We start from the raw sequence: 20478 nt of genomic DNA, 5'->3' as shown, positions 1-20478 counted from the left end.
CTACTAGGTTAGTGGGAGTATAAGTTGGGAATTAAATTAAATAATCAATTTTTTATTTGATATTAATTATTTAAAACAATTAAAAATGTATATATATATTGCTTTTTATATTAATAGTTGTTATTTATGTTCAATTAATACATTTTAAAATATGGTACAGACTGGAGTGGGAATAGTAACTTTTACTCCTCTTCAGTCCAACACTTTCCCTACCTTTGCACTGACTGGAGAGGGAATATTTAATTTGGGCCCTCCACAATCCAACGCTTTACCTACTTTTGTACATATTGGAGTGAAAATAGTACATTTGACCCCTCCTTAGATCAATGCTGTCCCAATTATTGTAATGACTCCAGTGGGGAGATGGTTTCTATACACCTACTGCACATAACCTGATCACACAAGTGGTATGAGGTAGTAAGGGGGAGGGAGGGGGAAGAACTGATTTGCTTATTACTGATGTGGTTGCTTATTAATTACAACGGTGTGTTTTGTTTGTGGGCCACTTATAGCCCTACAATTGCAAGAGGATAATTACTCGAAGGGGAAGTACTGAGACATAGCCTCTCATAGATGGAATCGTAACCACTTCAACATATAGACAACTAATGGGATACAATCTATTGAAGAACTTTGGTAAAATGTATATCAACCAAATTTATGTGACTCAAACACCAGTGGAGTTGGTTTCTCTTGGTCTGTTTGAAAATTCAATAAAATATATTTCAACAAAAAATATGACTGGAGTGGGAATAGGAAATGTCCCCCCCCCCCCCGAGTCCAGTGTTTTCCCTACTGATGCATCGACTGAAGTGGGATTAGGATATTTATTTGTTCTAAAATGTAATAGTTTGTTAGTATTGTTTAATTATGTATTGTTGTTTGCTTGTGCATCTAATTTTGTATTTTTTATATTAAGAAATGTGTTATTTTTAAGATATTTTTATTAAAACGTATCTATTCCTGTTGTCTATTTTTTATGTATAATTATATTGTAATGTGTTTAAAGTGTTTTCTACTTTATTTGTTATAGTTTTTATTTAAAAAATGTATTTGTATGTAAATATATGTATATATATATATATATGCTATATTAGTAAATTAAAAAAGAAAATTATAATATAAATTATAACGAATATTTTTAATTTGAGTATTAATAGATATATGTGTACATCAACATACACTTATAAATATATACGCGTGTTTAAATAAGTATATAAATATATTATTATCTCTCGCATAAGATAGCCACTTATTTCAAATGATCATCCAGCACTCCAGGGGTGTAATATCACTCTGGTTTCTTTATTTCTCGAACGACACCATTGTATATTATTATATACATCTTTAAATATTATTTAAACATGCTTAATTAATATTATATTATTGTTACAAGCTACGCTATTTAATATTTATTATTTATAACTATATATATATATATATATATATATATATATATATATATATATGTGTGTGTGTATGTGTAAAACAATATTCTTATAAATATTGTTAGTGTATAAGGAGCTTTTTTGATGTTGATATTTTTCACACGATAATCTGGTATCACAATATTTATGTTTTTGATATTCTGTCACTGAACCGGTCTCTGTGTGTCTTGAGGATGGGGATGCGGCCTCTACTGACAATATTCAGACAATGAGAATCTTTTGGCTTTTCTGTATCGAGGACGAGGTTTTAGTTTGTTGAAACTGGTTTATCGGGAGGTTTTGGGGTGGGGGTGTAAGTGATCTGGCTAACATCGTGATGCCATCCATTATATGTTTAAGCATCTTAGAGTTGTTTGCTTGAGGGTCGGGATTGCATCACACTTCATATATTTGGCTGTTTCTGAGGGCAATCCCCATTTCACTGTAAGTTGACTGAGTGTTTACTCTTGAGGTAACATTGGCTCTGAGTAGGGGAGGCCATAATTACTAAAGATGTTGTTAAATTGGGGCCATTAAGAAAAGTGGGAACCACGTCCAAGTTCATTTCTTTAGACTGATCCTCTGATAACAAAGGGTTAGACTGAACCATATCCATTTTGTCAAGCGCATCTGAGTTCACAGCAGATGTTGTGGTATTCTTCTCACTTGAGTTATGGGGGACCACTTTCTCAATTAATCTGGGGAAACATAGGGACATTTTCCACTGGTGGGTGAAATGTTTGACCTTGCTTTACCTGGTTTATGACTGAGTTTTTCTTATGTCATTTTAATTTATTCAGGTGCCTTTTGCTTAAGAACAGGACAAAGCCTTCCAGGGTTTCTTCCCTGAGTGGCGCACTTTCACTCGTTAAGGATGGATAATAAAAATATAAAAAAGAACCAGTAAAGAGGTGGGAAAGAGTAAGAATGGGTACGTTGGGTAGGGGGAGATTGTGTGGGGGCTGAGGGAGTAGCTACTCGACGTAGATGGGTAAGAAAAAATGAATGGAGACTGACAGAAAGAAGGAAAGATAATTTCAGGAAGCGAGAGAGCATGTAAAACTGTCTGGAATAAGACATCATTGGATTGGAACATTCACCGTACTGTATGAAATTTCTGCTAGTCTTGCTTCCTCCAAAAGAAGCAATCAAAGATCCGAGGGTTTGAAAGGGAACTTTGTCACACTACCCATCAGATTACGCTTCTGCCAGCAGGTTTGTTTGGCCATTTAAATGTTGTTTGCCACTTTGACCTGGATGTACCGAATGTACACAACAGGCAACAAGCAAGAATTAAAGTAAGCCAAGTCCTGTGATTGGATGTTTACTTTCTATGTTGACACGTTGAGTACTTGGGCTGGATGAGAGGGCAGAGGCAACAATTCACAGAACTTGTCCAATGACTGGACAAAAACCTGGTCCAGAGATACTTATGGGAGAGACAATGAGGCCAACTTCACACCATCAATGTATGATATAATTATATATTTTTTTGGGATTTACATCAATAAGCATGGCAACATACAACATCTAACATGAAATACAATTTAGAAAGAACAAAGTACAACAATAGCAAACATGCTTTTGAATATATGATTAAATATACTGTTGTGAAACTCTGTTACAAAAAGAGAGTTCAAATCTAAAAGTAGCACATAATTCTATTTTTTTCTGGTGTTCTATGATCATGAACTATCTATAGCCAAGGGTGTCAATTAATTGTAAAGCAATCGGCAAGCAATTTTTAAAAGCGAGCAAAAAGGTAATATTTTTCACGTAAATAAGTTTTAACAATGAGGATACATGATTAGAACATGATTATCACAGGCAATATCACAGAGTTTGCTTGGTGTCAGCAGGCCTGTATACACGAGGAAGGCACTGACAGGTGCATGCAGGCATGTAGCTTACTCTAATGTAACGTTTATTTAAAATTCGAACCAATTTAAATTTGTGAAGACCAACCAGATTAAAACGTTCATGTGCTTCCAAACACCAATAATCAGTTTAATATCATTAAACAGCTTGCACCTGAACTTAAAGTTTATTACTACGGTAAAAGTGAGCAAAGATTTTAAGAGAACCCTTTGCTACTCTCCCTTCATTCACACAGGACTTCAGGTGGGTTGGGCACTGTGTGAAGAGATCAGAATCTCTCCCTGTTTTGCTAGGGTTGTAGTATGTCTTTGAGGGCCACAGTGTTAACTGTGTTGTAGACTGACTAGCAGATCTTGAAAACTGTACATTGCAAAACGGAAGTACATGCTTCATTAGTAACTCCTTGTTAAGCTCTAGCTCCTAACTGATGCAGTATGTCTCAGCAAAGTCTTGAAAAACAAGATTAATGAGGGACTACAGAATATTTTTGTTCGTTAAAAACAGAAAAACGATCTGCATCATTTCTTTTTTCCTTAAGCAACTTTGTGTTTTTGTTCTATGCACCGTTGCAAGCCATTTCACTCTGAGCATATGGCTTGTGCCTGAAGGAAGCCACCATTGATTCACCTCAAAAACAAATGACGATGGGACATCAGTTTATGCTGTAAAATACTGAAGGATATCCTGATGTGATTTCAATAAGGGTATACTAAAGATGTTGAAAAATGTATATTAAAACAATTGTGAGTGCACTGAAAAGATTTTTAAGCCTTCGATCTTTCATTACAAATATATGAATTTATTTTGTATTAGTACCTAATTGTCCAATGGACATGCATCGTCTGGACAGGCAAAAAAGGTTAGTAGTGTCTGTAGATAACCGGATGTCACATTCTATTCTTTCTGCGCTGAAAGAAGTATATAGTGATCCTAGTTAATGGAAACAAGATACATGTTGAGATGATTCCCAATTGTGATGCAAAATGATGAATACTTAAATGGAAATGATAGTTAACTAATTTTATACTGGAATGAAAACATTCAACCATGAAACAAGATAACACTTACTTAGTTACGTTATTCCACCAGTCAATTGAATTTGTGCCACTCTTCTGATAGTGTTTTGCAAATTTTGTGCTGATTAATTAATTCATGATAATGTGTTATCATTGTAACAATGTTTTTAATCTGTTTTCAGTATGGTTGTGAGTTTGTATTATGGATTTGAAACTGAATGAATGATTCATTATACATTTTCTTTCATGGTTCAAAAACGTAATACATGATAACCTTTTGTATTTTTGATAAATTGATCGTTGTCTTTGGTTCTTTCTGACAATTATTACATATGCAGGAGTATCAAATGGTCTGCATTTTGGATGCTTGAGCAAGCCACATGTGGCAAAGTGATTGCTAGGGCCAAGTCTTGCCCACTCAGTGAAGTGCTCCCACCGTCCCTGGCTCATCATTCCTTGTGCGAGCTATGGCACCTTGGAAAATGAGACCTTCTTCCTCTTCCCCACCTCCAATTCCTGCTAAGGGCCAGCCAGTAAATATACCTTTTTATGTCAACCAGCATGAGTGGTGTTACTACCGACTTTGTTGGGATGAAGGGAAATCAATCCCTGGCTTCCATACGTATCTCTTGAACCCTGTACCACCATTCTACATCTCAGTCAGGAGCTTGGTTCCCTTCACTATCAATCCTCACCTCTTCAACTCATTTCCACCTGCAGTCTCCCCCAACATCTTTTTCTCCATCTAACCCACATCTCCTGCTTCCCCCACTTCCTGCCTGCAGGTGTCCAAGGCTGGACTCACCACAAAGCACTGTCTCATGGTGAACTTTAATCAATGAAGGAGACCGGAGATAACTGAAATGGGGAAGCCTAAAGCACTAAATATTTCATGTTTAGTAGCGCTGTAGGAGTATGTCGCCAAGGAAGTACAGATGTTTGTAGAGACAGTGATCTAGAGAGGGGAAGTTAGCAGTAGACAGCCAAAGTATAAGCCTCCTGCCATACTTGAACAGTCAACACTTGTCTCCTTATGATTTTGTAAAAGACTTAAAAGTTTTGTTTGGCTATTGTTTTAGTGAAGATGGAAGCAGAAAGGAAGCACAAGACCTTAGGTGGGTTGCTTCTCGTCAAAATAGCCAATTACCTCAGTCTATTTCTGTTTCCAAGAATACTCTACTTTACATCCTTTTAAGGAGTTTGATTGCTAGTTGCTAAAATTAAATAATTCATTCCTATGGGCCTGTAGGCCCATAGGAATGAATCGGAAGCCATTCCTTAATTGCGAGTCACGATTTAGAAATGTTTGGGAATCGCTATTTTAATAGCGATTCCTACATGCATAGGCTTTTGAGAGTCCTTAATTGCGATTCCTTAATAATCGCATAAAGGACTCGCAAAAGCTTTTCTTGATGCATGTGCCTGTTGGTCCCTAATTTAGAATGTGGTGCTAACAGGACATCTGATGTGAACCAGCAGATGTTTGCTTCTGATACATTCAGGGATCCCCTTTCTCATAAAAAGGTGGGGGATATTAAATTTCCATCCACGGAGCCTCAGCAGACTCTGCCATCAGAAACCTTTTGAGGTGGCCAACCCATCAAAAGGCTACCAGTTTTAGAGCACCATAAGGCTTCTTACAGTGTATTTTCCTGTTGATGAATGCAGTTATAGGGACAGTAGTTGCAATGAGGAAAGCGAAGACCAGGGAGAAATGTCCATGCTAATCAAGGACATTTCTTTTTTGTGTATTTAGAAAGACGTCTTGCTTTGAGCCTTTCCTTAAAACAAATAAAGCCTACAGGGACGACACAACATGGTGTTCTGTTCAGGATGAGACTTTCTCCGAAACTGCTGGGTGGAAGATTTGAGCCTGTTACATAAATTTAAGGATAAATTACTTTCTTATGAAATTGTTATTTTTTCTGAAATATTAGAAGAGTGAAAGTGGTAAGAAGACCACAAGTACAAATATACAGGATTTCTGTTAAAAAAACATTACTATCTCCTCTTACTGAGCCCTTGTATGGAAATCACTGGTTTTATTCTCTATGTTGCTTGATTTGAGAAGAATATATTTTCTTATAATTTCAAATCAAAGGATTAAGTTAACTGCCAGAGGCCAATGAATCTGTGACCAGTCAGTTGCCCTTTTCCGACCGGGGTGGATGAGACGATTGAGCAACCAATGTTTGACTGCGACTTATATGAAGACATCAGTAGTGTGTGCAAACCCTGGTGCATGCATTCTGAGCTCACTTGCCTTTTCCTGGAAAAGTTTTATTTTTCACTTCATGAATGACATTCATTACATTTGTTACTTTAGGCTTGTACCATTGTAAATGTATTTTATATAAAACTGAGTTCTCATCCATCCATGTTGTCCCTTCCTTTTCCTGTCTCCAGATTCCTCCTTTCTACTTCTCTTGAACCCGTCAACTGGAGGGTAAGATTCTGAGGTGACCAAAAAAATGGCAGAACACTATGCAGATAGCAGCCGTGTCTGCAGAATAGGCTGAATCATGGTCGTGGTTTAGCTTGACTCAAAAAGATCAAGGGCTGACAATCGGTCTATGCTGCACATCCTGAAGGATGTAAGTCTCTGGAACAATGCACCACTGCCTCACATGCTTACCATACAGTGTGTGCAGTCAGACAAATGAACCCCCTCCATCCTTTTAAGAGGGACGACAGCTTGTTATTCCGGTCCTCAGAAGAGTGGAGAATTTGCAGTGGGCACTCATCTCATTTCCAGAAGAGTTCTAAAATAACCTAGAGTGTTGGGTACAATGCTGCTGCCATCCATCATCCACATGGCACCAGACAGTGGCCATAGTCATTTCTGCCTTTCAATGCTCTCCAGTTAATGGGGCCGACTGCAGGTGCGTGTAGGTGTGGTGCTCTACCGTAATGTACAAATGACTGCATCCATCAAACTCCAGAGGAGGGCAGAATGGTCATTCGCTGCAAATATGGCCCACCAAGAAGGGGCACGACAAACAAACTACTCAAAAGTATTTGCACATAAATTTTTGCATAGAAGCTCCTGCTGTACTTCCACAAATTCTTGTAAGTCTACCAAGTCTTTCATGAGAGTCATTCCCCATTATAGAAGTCACAGATTATAAACACCACATGGATTGCCACATCAACAGCGCTTTGCTATGTCGTCTTCTCAGAGGAAAAGAGACTCATTTGATTCTGATAGAACAGTTACTGTTTATTTAGAACACAATCCTTGTTGATGGTGTCCAATCTGGTGACATTGGGAGCCAGGGAATACACATCCAGGACTGTGAGCACAGAACTTCTAATGTTTCCCTCATGAATTACTTGCCTGTGAAGCGAAGCATCAGCCATTTCCCTAGTTAAGTTCTTGCTAAATTCCTAGAGAGTTCTTTAGACTCTGACTGAAGAGAATTCCGAAAAGACAATCCACCAAAGAGGACCTGATTTGGAGTTGGCCAGTAATGGAAAATCCTCCGATTTACATTACAGAGAAAGTGCTAAATTCTCAATTGGAGGACTGCCCTTGTAGGAATAAAAATCTACACAATTATCTACACCATAGTTTATGTTGTTGTATTGTTTCATGTGCCAAGATGAAACAGGCTTTGTACTTCGAAGATTGTAGCCCCCACCATGAATTCTCTCAGGTGGGCAGACTCTCCTAGTGGGATTAAGCAAACACCATGTTTTTTGTGCCTACATTCTTCAAGGAGCAACCCACTTAGTTCCTCCTTTTTCACTTCTTCGCCCTTACAGCACCCACACTATGACACACACTGGCTTCCTCTGTCCCTTCTACCACCTTCCTTTGCATATATCTCTAAGCTGCCACCAGAATCGCTCCTCCAGGCAACTTTACTCCCTCAAATTAACTATGACTTTTTCAGGTTTAATTATTATTTTTCCTTTTCAATGCCCATACTGCTGTTTGGAACTGTGTATGTACCATGACAGAAACACAATAAGAATTAAATTAAAAATGAAATTAATGCAGCTTCTTTCCCGGAGAGTAATAGACGTGGGCATGCTGTGGATTGAGGCGGTTACAGGAGCTGCAGAGGTTAAGAATGGTATAATAGACACAATGATTGATTGATTGATTTTTGAAATTTATATAGCGCTCGAATGCCCAGGGACGTCTAGGCGCTGCAACGGAGGAGTGTGCCGGAAATGAGCAGTAAGAGGTAAGATTTAGTTTGAGAAAAGCCAAGTTCAATGGAAGAAGAGATTACTTTGTTGAATGACTTACTACAGGGACAGAATTTACTTTCAAAAAGAAAATTACGTACAGGAAGAAGGAGACTGGGTTAAAAAGGACCTTGTTAAGGTAACTTGTGCCAAGCATCACAAGTTTGTATGATATTTTCCCTCAGCCCCGCTGACACTATTTTACACTCCTGTTGTTGCTTGCACATGGGTTGCTTTATCACCTTAAGTTCATGGAATAAACATATTTTTTCTACAAGAGTATGCAATACTTTTTTTCTTTTTTTTTACAAAGCCAGTTCACTGGAGTTCCATCTAGCAAGGTTTCACAGACCTGGCATTCAATAGAATAACTGCTGTCCTGCTGCTTCAATTATGAGGTCATATTGAAAGCTTCTTGTATGCTTTTTAGGGCTTGGTTTTCGGTTAGGTTTTCCCAATCTTCGGGAAGATCAGCCGGTTCTGCATGGTACTTCTGAGCCAATTGTTTATTGAACTCCTTAAAAATGAATTTCCAGTATAATGAGGCACTGATGCTCGGATCCGGCTGAATTTTCCAGTTAGGATAAAATTTTCGGTAATCACTATAGGGAACAAATTCCCCTTTAGTGTCTGAATTTGAAAACCGAAGTGTGGAGGCTACATCCGACGAACATAAAGAATAATCAAGCTTTTCGGACAAGAGATTCCTCATTCTTCCCAATCCCTGAGGACGATGGGTCTCTGCAAAGTGCTCCTGATGTTCACTCCCTCCTGCTACGCATGACACTTTGCAGAAGGGACACTGCACCCCACACCCAAACACTTTCTTAAACAACTCATCTTGTGGTTTAAATGACAAGGCTGAAAATATTTCAGGAACATTGCAGGACTTAAACTCGGATAGAATACTTTGCTCCATCTCTGTAAGAAAGTCAAGAACATCTTTGGAAAACTGCTTTAGGTTGGATTTGTTTTGAAAACTCACAGCCCTTAACTTTTCCTGGGAGATTACTAGTTGTTCCCGCAGTGAATGGCAGACGTTTTCTAAAAAGTCAGCAACTGTGTTCGAACTGTTTTCCAAGCTGCTAATTGTACCACTGATGTTCTTGATTATGGCACCCAGGACGTTTTGTTCCAGGGTGTCCAATCTATTGTTGCCTTGATAGCAATCCAGAATGTGATTCCAGATCCATTTTTTGACAAAATCTTTATAATGGATCGTGTACTCCACATAGTCCTCAAAGTTCCTTTTCCGCAGCAGCTCCTCCAGTACGGTAAACTGGAAAAACATTCGGCTGCAGTATTTTTCAGATTGTCCACTGCTCAGGATGTCATCCACTATCTCTAGGCCAAGCCTATTCATAATGTAGTCTTTAAGGGCTGGCTTCAGGCACAGGTCACAGAAATTTTGGGCGCTCTTTTGACATTGATCCTTCTGCAAATAAAGGTCTTTGAATGTAGAAAAATACTGCGGTTTAACCTTATCCAAAGAGAGCCGGGGGTCATTCTCTATGATGTATTCTTCATGCATTGCCTGAAACTCTTTGGCTGCTCTTCCCAAAATATGAAGTTTCAAATCAACTTCAAAACGGGGGCTGATACAAAGTTTTAAAGTATCACTGCCTTGCAGCTCTTCATTGATGGTATTCAGTAATTCTCTGCAAAAATTTTCATCATAGTCAGCTTTGGAATTCACTTTTTCCCTGACATATTTACTACACACATCAGTTAGGGATGCAACAAGGTCTTCAGTTTTATTCCAGTACTCGCTTCCGAATATTTGTCTTAATTTCTTGTTAATTCTCAAATATTCAAGCATCTTAAAGATCTTCGAGCGTTCAAAGTGTTCTTCTTTTAATATGAATTCTTCCCTTCCACACTTCAAACTCTTAGCTGTTTGGACCATCTGATTTACTGCACTCCCACGGTTGTTCAGATCCTTTATAAGCTGAAGGTACATATCTTTAGCAACCTGACATTTCTCTAGGTGGATTAATTGTAACTCTGAAAGTGTCTGTCCCCACATATCTTCAAATTCTTTCTTCAATTCCTCATCACCTAGCTGCGAATGTTTCATCCTGCACTCATCTAAAAGTTTCACCACTTTATCCTCAAATATTTTAATGTAAACATGCTGGAGATCTTTCAGCTTTTGTCTCCCTTTTTGGATCTGAATAGCTTCGTGCCACCGCCTTTTTGAATAAATTTCAAGCTCATTCATGAGGCCCTTAGTGCTTTTAATAAAATCCTCTCTGTATTTTTCTATCAAATTCAAATTTTCAACTCCACTTTCAAAATATTTTTCCAGAGTATTTATAATATTCTTTTCTCCGGTAAGAAGCTTCTGGGATGCCTCTGCTTCTAATTTCTGAAACATGTTTTTATTAAGTTCAGCTGATGAATGATTCTGTATAGCAGTTTCCTTGCTAGTCACCCAGAGATGGATGTCCTTGCGGAAGGCCCATTCCCACCGACTGTACTCACTTGATAGCTGGTTGTAAGCTTCAGCGACCAGGCTGTTTCTGAAGCTAAAGATAAAGTTTTCATGTTTTACAGCATTCCACAAGCTCTTTACCCACTCCTTAAACTGTGGTATTTTCATGGCATCCCCCTTCTGGGTACGTTCTCTTATAAATTCAAACAAGTATTTTTTCAGTTCAAGAACCTTTTCACTGTACCCTAGATTCACCGGCGCCATGGGTGGGACACCGTGCCAGAGGCCCGGGATGTACCAATTGTGCTTATCAGGATCATATTCCATGATGTCAGAAAATGTGATTTCCTTGTTCTGTTTCTCCATCTTTGCAGCTGCTTTTGTCATTTTATCCATCTGATCCAGGAGATTTTTCCTGTCCCGCATGTTTTGATCATGAGCTGATATGTCACTGACGTTCTGATGCACAAATTGACAGTTTGGTGTCTTCCCAACACTTTCCATTCTGAGAAAAGAATGAACCACAATTTGCAAGATATCCTTCATTTCAGTGGCATTCTCCATTGCCATGTTAATGATTGTGATGTCACTTAACCCAACTACCAGGGTTGCCAGTTCATTGTCGTGCTCATAGCTGTCCTCAAGGGTCATCAGTTCAGGAGCCTTCAAGCCTTCTGTGTCAATAACCAGGATGAAATCACAGCCAAGGTCCTCTCTATGCTTCTCTTTTACTTTCATGAGTAACATGAAAGCTCCCCTTGTGCATCTGCCACTGCTCACTGCGAATTGGAGCCCAAACATGGTGTTCAGTAGAGTAGATTTCCCCGTGCTCTGCACTCCTAACACTGCCATAACCATCAACCGGCATTGTCCTTTAAGCTTTTTATCAAGTTCTGTCAGGACATCTGTCACCCACTGCAGGGGGATATTGGAGGCATCTCCGTCAATTAGTTCCAGAGGAAACCCTTCGAGCATTAGATCTGCAGCAATACCAGGTAGTTGGGTAAATTGCCTATGATCCTTCTCTTTCATTGAACATTCGGACTCATAAAACTGCCCCATCTCACGCATAAAATGTTCAACACCTAGCGAATGCTCTGATATTGCTTTGTCTAATTGGGCCAGCTCTTTTGGGTCACTTGTTGAATCTTTAGACTTTTCTTTATATTTTTCTCTCAGACTCGAAAGATTTTTTCTTGCAATGGCATCAAGTCCAAATTTCATCCATTTAATAAAATAGTGTTTCTCCACTTTTGGTAGATGTCGTATGCCATTAAGGAAATTGATCATGCCATCTGTAAGGTCACATTTATTCTGTTCAGCACGAAGCTCTGATAGTTCTTTATTTAACTGACATTTATAATCCTCTGTATGGGTCTTGCCTTGCCTTTTTAATCGGCAAAATTCTTTCTCTATTTTTGCCAGTTTTTTCCAAGGCTCGCCCTGTAGTTTCATCATTTCCTTCTTATATTCTGCAACATCTTCAATGTTTTCAGTGATCTGTTTAGCACACTCCATGGCATTCTGGCATTCATCACAGTCCTCGTCTACCCTAATTCCTAGTTCACGTGCTGTGACAGCCATCTCTTCTAGAGTCACTACTTTTGGGGAATGCTTCATTAACTTCAATATCATAGATTGAAGTTTTGCTGCAAATGTTGCATCATTCATGCTTGTATCCTTCTTCAAAATTCGTGACTGTCGTACGTTCACATATTGAGTTAATTTGTTAATATTTTTCAAAGTGATTTTAGATTGGGCAGAATGGCAATGAAAAATAAAGTAGCAGTTATTTTGAGGTTTTAAAGATGAAAGTAATTCAAACTCCTTCTTACTAATATCTTCAACATATATAAAGACAGCAGATGAAACCTCCGTTAAAAAGCTGAACTGTGGCCAGTGGGACTCTATATCTCCTCGTAGATTTGCAAATGCAACAGGCTCTGGGAAAAGGTCTGAATATTCCCTTCCACCAGGAAAATACCAGGAAATCTCCACTAACCCATCAGATAGCCTTCGTGGAAAATTCCCCGATTTCATGTCCCAATGGATGAAGGTGTCATGGTGCTGCTGAGCAGGGCTGAGAACCTCATTTAGAATCTTAGACTTGGATAACCTGCGTCTCCCTAGACGTACAAAGGAAATTGTCGGCATTGATATGAGTGCCAGGCTTTCTTCCCTGAATCCTTTGCTATCTGTCAGTGAATGAGGCCTCCACTTTTTTACAATGTCCCTCATCGCCCACAGAAGGAATGTGCACTTGGTACCATCGCAAGGGGGCAGCACTAGAGGAAGAGCAAACTGGCATATGGCCATTTTGAACAGAATCTCCTGTTGTAAAAAGCTATCTGTGCAATGCAGGAGGGCGCAAAGAACATCAAGAGGGTTATAAGATTTCACAGAGAGATTTTCATCATCAAATGTACCGATATCAAATTCTTTGCTATCCTCTTTATCGGCTTGTTCATCCACAGAATTCAATACAAGACATGTGTTTCTTGCTGTCATGTTTAGGGCCAGGAGCTTATTCAGGAAGTGCCAAGGTACATCTTGCAAAGTGAGGCACTGAAAATGTTCTCCATCTTCTGGACCAGTTTCTAGAATCTCTCTCAATGTAAGTCTTTTGTCACGATAACGCTTCAGGTCCAGCTGAGATAAGATCTCATCAAGTTCATTTGTTTTCTCTGCTGAAAGAAAAACAGTAGATGTTACATCTTTATGTTCTACCTTTTTTCAGATTTCGACTGCCATTAAAATCCATAACGACTTTTGGAATAATGCTGGCATTGCATATGCAAGGAAATGTATTAACTGTACCCATGTTTGCTAATTGTCTTTACATTAAGCAAGCAAATACGAAAACACACCTACAAAAGAGTAAGACAAGTGCTATCCACCAAATATACAACCACATCTACTTAAGTTGCACTACAAAGCAAACAGTTTCGAATCTACCACAGCCAAGCCTTGAACTATGTCACATACTACACATAAAACACACAAAAGGTTATGGGAGGCTGCTTGCAGTAAGTCCAACCACTGGCAATCTCTCGGGGTAGCATCCCAACCCATCTGTCCTTTGCCCACCATGCTACCTCTGATTATATCCAGCCATTTGCAAATCAGTCGTCACCCCACTGCAATAGGAACAGTTCAGCCTGAACTGCTAAGCCAGGTCCTCTGCGAACCCAAGCAACCCAAGACCAGTTTTGCGGAGGATATAGAGGATGCTTGCATTAAGTATAACCACTGGCAAGTTAGATGTACTGACTAAGACCTACTGCAAGCATCCACCCATCACTTTTTGCGAGTTTGAAGTACCATCCTAAGTAGCATGGGTATGCTTAGACATGGCTCCCTTGCTCGCTGTGCCACTGGAACCAAGCTACACCCAACTGAAGAGCTCTAGTGAGGGCGAAACTGGTCTTGGCTTCTTGTGTTCCGGTTCAGGGAGGACCTCGCTTGGCAATTTGCGCTTGACTGTTCTTATGGTAGCAGGGTCAAGACTGATTTGCATATGACTGGGTCTAATCTGAGGTAGCAGGAAGGGTAAGCCAAAGAACAATGGGTTGGATCTCTACCCCAAGCGATTGCCAGTGGTAAGACTTATAGCTAACATCCTGCGATCACCTTTTGTGTGCTGGATGCATTTCCCTAAGTGACCAAGAGTATGCCCAAATGTGGGTTCCTTGCTCACTGTGTCCCTGGAACCAAGCTACACCGACTGAAAAGACCCAATCAGGGTGAAACCGGTCTTGGGTTGCTTGTGTTTTGATTCCAAGAGGAACTGCGTGGCAGTTCAGGCTGTACTGTTCCTATTGGAGCAGTGTCAAGACTGATTTGCATATCACTGGGTCTAATTTGAGGTGGCATTGTGGGCAAAAGAACGATGGGTTGTAATGGTACCCTGAGTAATTGACAGTGGTTAGACTTATTGGAAGCATCCACGCATCACCTTTTGTGTGTTCGACATACCACACATAGCCACACACAAGTAGTGCAAAGGAAACTGATAAAAATTATCCGAGAGAGGAAACAACTACCAGCAGTTAGGTGAAATTGTGGAAAAAAGGAAAAATTTTCATGTATTAAAAGTCTAAATAAAAAAATTATTTGTTTGAAGAAAACATTTTATGTTTTAATTTATTTAATTAAAAAATCTCAAGCTGAAAACAGTAAAAATAGGTAGAAATAGGAAAGAGCACATGTAGTCACAAGGCTACATTTCCATTCAAAACACCTTGTAGTGCAAGAGGTGAGGGTATCAACAGGTATCACTCCACCGACACCCATCACTAGATGAAACTCATTACACCATCAAACAAATACACAGAGCTTGCCCAAATAAGAAAGCAGGCCACAGCCAAAACAAATGTTTAACCGTTTTAGTGAAAGTCTTTGTCACTTTACAGATCATTTTGAGAAACAATTATGAAAGCTCTACTTTAATTCAACATACCTGGGGTGATGAAGTGCCTTTGGCTCCACACCCAGTTACGCTAATTTGCATATGGGTTGGTGGGAAGAACAGTTTGCTGGTAGCGTACGTTACAAATAGTTCTCAGGTAATACAGCTTGGATAAGGCAAATGGATGGCCTTTTGAATATATGATTTTAATTTCCTAGTAGCCAAACACTATCAAATGTATCAATGAGGAAAAATAGAACATCTTAGATATGAAGTGGACAATGTTCCCAGACATATACAAGACAGGAACAGGGAAATAATGAGCCAGTGCCTAGAACCCTGATACATTCTTGAGTTTGATGCCAGGGACTGGAGCCGAGAGAGTTAAATATTGGAGAGGCTTTATTTATATATTTGTGAACAGGTGATGAGACTGTAGACAGTATTATGTAATTGAATTTAAACCTAACTTACCTGTTCATTCACTGGTTTTTCATATATTAATCTTTTAGATGTATTTTTCACTTGTTTTTCTTAGGTATTCATGAACTGGATTTGGTGGTCTAGAAACCCATTGTAAATATAAACTACAAGATCACAGAATGTTACTAAGCACAGTGGGGCAGTATATTTATTTCTTAATTATTTTCATAAGTCATATATATATACACGATGCGTGCCCACTTGCTTTAAAGATGGTTCTCATAAATAGCTTGTTTTATGTAAGAAGCACATAATGCTTTTGATACAAGTATCCAGTATTATAAATTTAATATGTTACTACCAACTCTTTGTGTAGTGAATATTTTTTACATCTCTATCTGCAATCACGTACACGGACATGGTAGTTAAAATAGTGGGAAAACCTATGGTATTCTATTGTGAACAGGGCAGTCTTCTAAACCAATGCATGGGGACAATAAGTTTTCTGTTATCACTCATTGGGAACGTCTCGCTTTCCTTGCTCTCCCTCCCAATTTATATATCTGAAAGAAACAGGTTAGTATTAGATTCCTTTCCTTAGAATATCTCCAGGCGTCAGACTGGATCCGGAAAATTTTGCGTAGCAGTACCCCTGCGAGTCGGTAGGCGTCATCTGCGGCTCCGCGTCCGTGGTCGGCGTCGTTGGTGCCGGGATGACATCGTCGGAGTACTTAGACGCAGCCCTCGCTCACTGCTGACGTCAGTTCTTCTTTTTTCCGCGCCAGCAAGCGCAGGTCCGGAGAAAGTGGTACCCTTTAGTCACTTTTTGACTATGCTTTTCGATCCTTTTTGGATCCGTTTCGAGTCTACGACTCCATCGGTGCTGGTAGGGATGCCCGGGTTCAAGCCCTGTGCCGACTGCAACCGACTGATGTCGGTTACCGACCCCATCGCCGGTGCCTACATTGCCTGGGGCCCGACCACAATGACAAGTCGTGCCCAGACTGTCGGGCCTTGACGTCGAAGGCTAGGCGGGAGCGGTACCGTAAGTGCCTCGAGCTCTGGCAGTTGGCCCGCGCCGCTCGAGGTCCTGGTCCGGAAGGAGGTCGAGGGACTGGTCGCGGGGCCGGAGTCATCACAGCTCAACGAGTCGACACCACTCGTCGGGCTCCAAGTTCTCAGGTAAGAGGCACAAGAAGTCGAAGAGGCGACATCGCTCTTCTGACTCTCCCTGACGCTTGGGTGACACGGCCTGGGGTTCGGGTGACACCGCCCACGCGGCTCCGCCGGAGCCGCAGGCGTCGCGGCCTGCTCCATACCCGCCGGTCCCTGGGCAGAACACGACGCCTTCCTCATGGCCATGAGGTCGCTCTCTTCTCTGTCGGGTTCCGCGGCGCCTTCAGGAAAAGCGGCCCAACTGGGAGTCCAAGCGGGCCGGGTGCTTCGGCCCTGGCGCGGTAGGCGACTTCGGTCCCAGTGCCGCAGAGCCCACTGGATCCGGTTCCGGGTCTCTGCTGGTCGACCTTACGACCCTGCCGGCGTAGGCCCCTAGGGTGTCATCCCCGGCGTTGTACCCGCACAACGCCATCCCTGGTCCACCCCTCGGTCCAGATCCAGCGTCGGAGCAGCGTCGCTCGACGCCGAATTCGGCGCCGGCCGAAGAAGAATTCTTCGAGGATCTGGATCCATCCTTTATCCCTGAATTTCAGGAAATGGACGACGAGGGAGACTGGGGGGGTCTGAGGACCCCCTGGCACATGAGTGCCATTCATATTAGGACTGGACACAGGAACTAGGGGAAGCCAGTGGCCTGGATACCTCCCCAAACACGGGTTTTGTCTCCCATCCTACCGTGGCTACGGAGGAGGGGGCTGCTTATGCTGTGGTGTTGATGAGGGCAGCCAAGGCCTTGGCTCTTGAGCTCTCCGTCGCAACAGTGAGGTCCAACATCCTCACAGAGGTCCTTAAACCGCAGGTAAGCTCCCCAGAGCCTCTACTGCCATTTAATGAGTCTCTCACAGACGTCCACTTGGTCCAGACCCACTACAGGTCCCCCTGTAGATAGGAACATCGCTAGGCATCACCGCCCAGCCCCGGGTGACCCTAGTTTCTTGTCCCCCCACCCCACCCCGAGAGCCTGGTTAAACAAGGCCTCTACTTCCCAATCCGCATTACCGACTGCACCACCAGATCGGGAATCCAAGAGGTATGAACAGTTCAGAAAGAAGATGTTCTCCTCCCTTAGTATGGGGTTGCGGTCAGTCAACACCGCGTGCCTCTTGGGCCGTTACACCCACTCTTTGTGGGATACAGTTGCGGCCGTGCTGCCTGAGTGCCCGGAGGGAGCCTGGCCGAAACTCGCTCAATCCCTCGCGCAGGGAAGAGACGCAGCGCGGTACTCTATAACATGTGGACTGGATACCACGGACCCACTAGGAAGAGCGATTTCCACGTCTGTGGCGGTTCACCGCCACGCCTGGCTGAGGTCCGCCAACTTTTCGGCCGATGTCCAAAACACCCTTATGGACATGCCGTTCGATGGCAGCCACCTCTTCGGTGGCAAGGCAGATCATGCGCTGGAAAGCTTTAAGGACTCCAGGGCTACGGCCAAGTCCTTGGGCCTGTCGGTCCCGCGCCAGCAATCTTCTGCCCATCGCTCCTTTCGTTGCCACGGAAGGGGTGCTCCCACACGTCCTGCCAGCCACGGGCAGCAGACTAACGTTCAGCGCGGTGGCGGATGTGGTTACCGTCGCGGCGGTAACAAGGGACAACGGCGCGGCCAGTACACATCTACCCCCGCAGCATCCGCCTCAAAGCCTTCCTAGTCCGAGCTTTCAGGTCCATTTACCACCAGTGGGGGGCAGGGTTCGCCATCACCTCCTCCACTGGCGCACCATCACATCGGACAGGTGGGTGCTGCAAATCGTCCAAAGGGGCTACTCCCTCCCCTTAGAGACGACCCCTCCAGCCATGCCACCGCAGTACCACCGCGTGTCGGGGGATCACTTGCAACTTCAGCAAGAGGAAGTTTCGGCCCTCTTGGCCAAGGGGGCCATCAAGCGTGTTCCTGGGCCAGAAGTAGGACGTGGTTGTTACTCCCACTACTTTCTGGTTCACAAGATGGGCAAAGGGGGCCTAAGCCCTATCTTGGACCTAAGGAACGTCAAGTTCAAGATGCTGACTTTGGCTCAGGTCTTAGCTGCCCTAGACCCGGGAGACTGGATGGTAGCATTGGACTTGCAGGACGCATATTTTCACATCCCCGTCCTGCTGGCCCACCGGCGCTACCTGCGGTTCACGGTAGGCAACGAGCACTTTTAGTTTACCGTGATCCCCTTCGACCTTACCAGCACCCCACGGGTGTTCACGAAAGTGATGGCGGTGGTCGCAGCTCATCTGCGCAGGTTAGGGGTTTCAGTCTTCCCCTACTCGACGACTGGTTGTTGAAGGCGGGCTAGCCCCAGACAGTCGTCAGCCAACTCCAGACTACGGCCGACCTCCTGCACCTGCTGGGGTTCTCCATCAATGTGCCGAAGTCACACCTGTGTCCATCTCAGAAGCTCCTCTTCATCGGAATGGTTCTAGACTCGGCGCAGTTTCAGGTTTATCCTCCCGAACACCGGGTTCGGGATATTCAGGCTCTGATTCTGATCTATCAGCCGATATCCCGAGTCTGCCCAGTCTCCACTTACATGCGTGGAGATTGAGCTGCGGCAGTTGAGGCCATTTGACTTGCCTCCTGAAGTCTGTAATGTGATTCTGGCAGCCAGGCGTCCCTCCACAAAATTGGTATACGCCTGCAGGTGGAACAAATTTGTGGCATGGTGCACAGCAAAGGCTGTGGATCCCCTTTCTGCCCCCCTTTCAGAGGTTCTCCTCTTTCTTCTTTCTCTTGCCCAGCAGGGCTCTGCTCTGGGCACTCTAAAGGGCTACCTCTCTGCCATTTTTGCCTTCTTAAGACTCCCTGATCAGCCCTCTTTGTTCAAGTCCCCAGCTGTAAATAGGTTTTTGAAGGGCATCACTCATATGTTCCCTCCTGTTCCTTTCGGAATGCCTCAGTGGGACTTGAACCTTGTTTGGACTTATCTGAAGTGCGCTCCCTTCGAGCCACTTCATAACTGTCCTCTTCATCTCCTTACTCTTAAGACTGCATTCCTGGTTGCCATCACCTCTGCCAGGAGAGTGAGTGAGCTCCTGAGTGAGCTCCAGGCTCTTTCTTCTCAACCTCCTTTCCTTTCTGTCCATCCAGACAAAGTTGTGTTGCGGACGCGCCCCTCTTTCCTGCCCAAGGTAGTCACAGCCTTCCACATCGGGCAGTCCATCACCTTGCCCACCTTCTTTCTGCCTCCCTCGAAAGAGGAAGAGAGGCTCCACCGTCTGGACCCAAAACGTGCGCTCTCATACTATCTAGATCGCACACGCCAGTTCCGGGTGGATGACCAACTCTTTGTTGGTAACGTGGGCGCTAAGAAGGGACGGGCGGTGCACAAACAGACCATTTCTCGATGGGTCGTCTTATGCATCAAGGCTTGTTACTCTCTGGCTAAAAAGGAGCCTCCTGTGGGGCTACGTGCCCATTCCACTCGGGCCACGGCGGCTACTACTGCCTTAGGTCTGGGAGTCCCCTTGCAGGTCATCTGTCAGGCAGCTACGTGGGCCTCGCTGCACACGTTTGCAAGACACTACTGCCTGGAC

The 20478-nt window shown here is 42.8% G+C and overlaps 1 protein-coding gene across 1 annotated transcript in view; it reads right to left on the bottom strand.

The window, feature by feature from the left end:
- Positions 1–2925: 2925 nt before the first annotated feature.
- Positions 2926–20478, bottom strand: part of LOC144768674 (interferon-induced very large GTPase 1-like) — a 103644-nt gene continuing 86091 nt past the window's right edge. The window contains exon 4 of the mRNA XM_078652497.1: positions 2926–13639. Coding sequence (XP_078508623.1) covers positions 8910–13639 — 4730 coding nt within the window. The 3' untranslated portion in view covers positions 2926–8909. The remainder of the gene's footprint in view (positions 13640–20478) is intronic.

The sequence above is a fragment of the Lissotriton helveticus genome, chromosome 7 (genome assembly GCF_964261635.1).
Source record: "Lissotriton helveticus chromosome 7, aLisHel1.1, whole genome shotgun sequence".
In the NCBI taxonomy this organism is placed as follows: Eukaryota; Metazoa; Chordata; class Amphibia; order Caudata; family Salamandridae; genus Lissotriton; species Lissotriton helveticus.
Note: the sequence above shows the minus strand (reverse complement) of the source record. Positions and strands in the feature narration are given on the sequence as shown.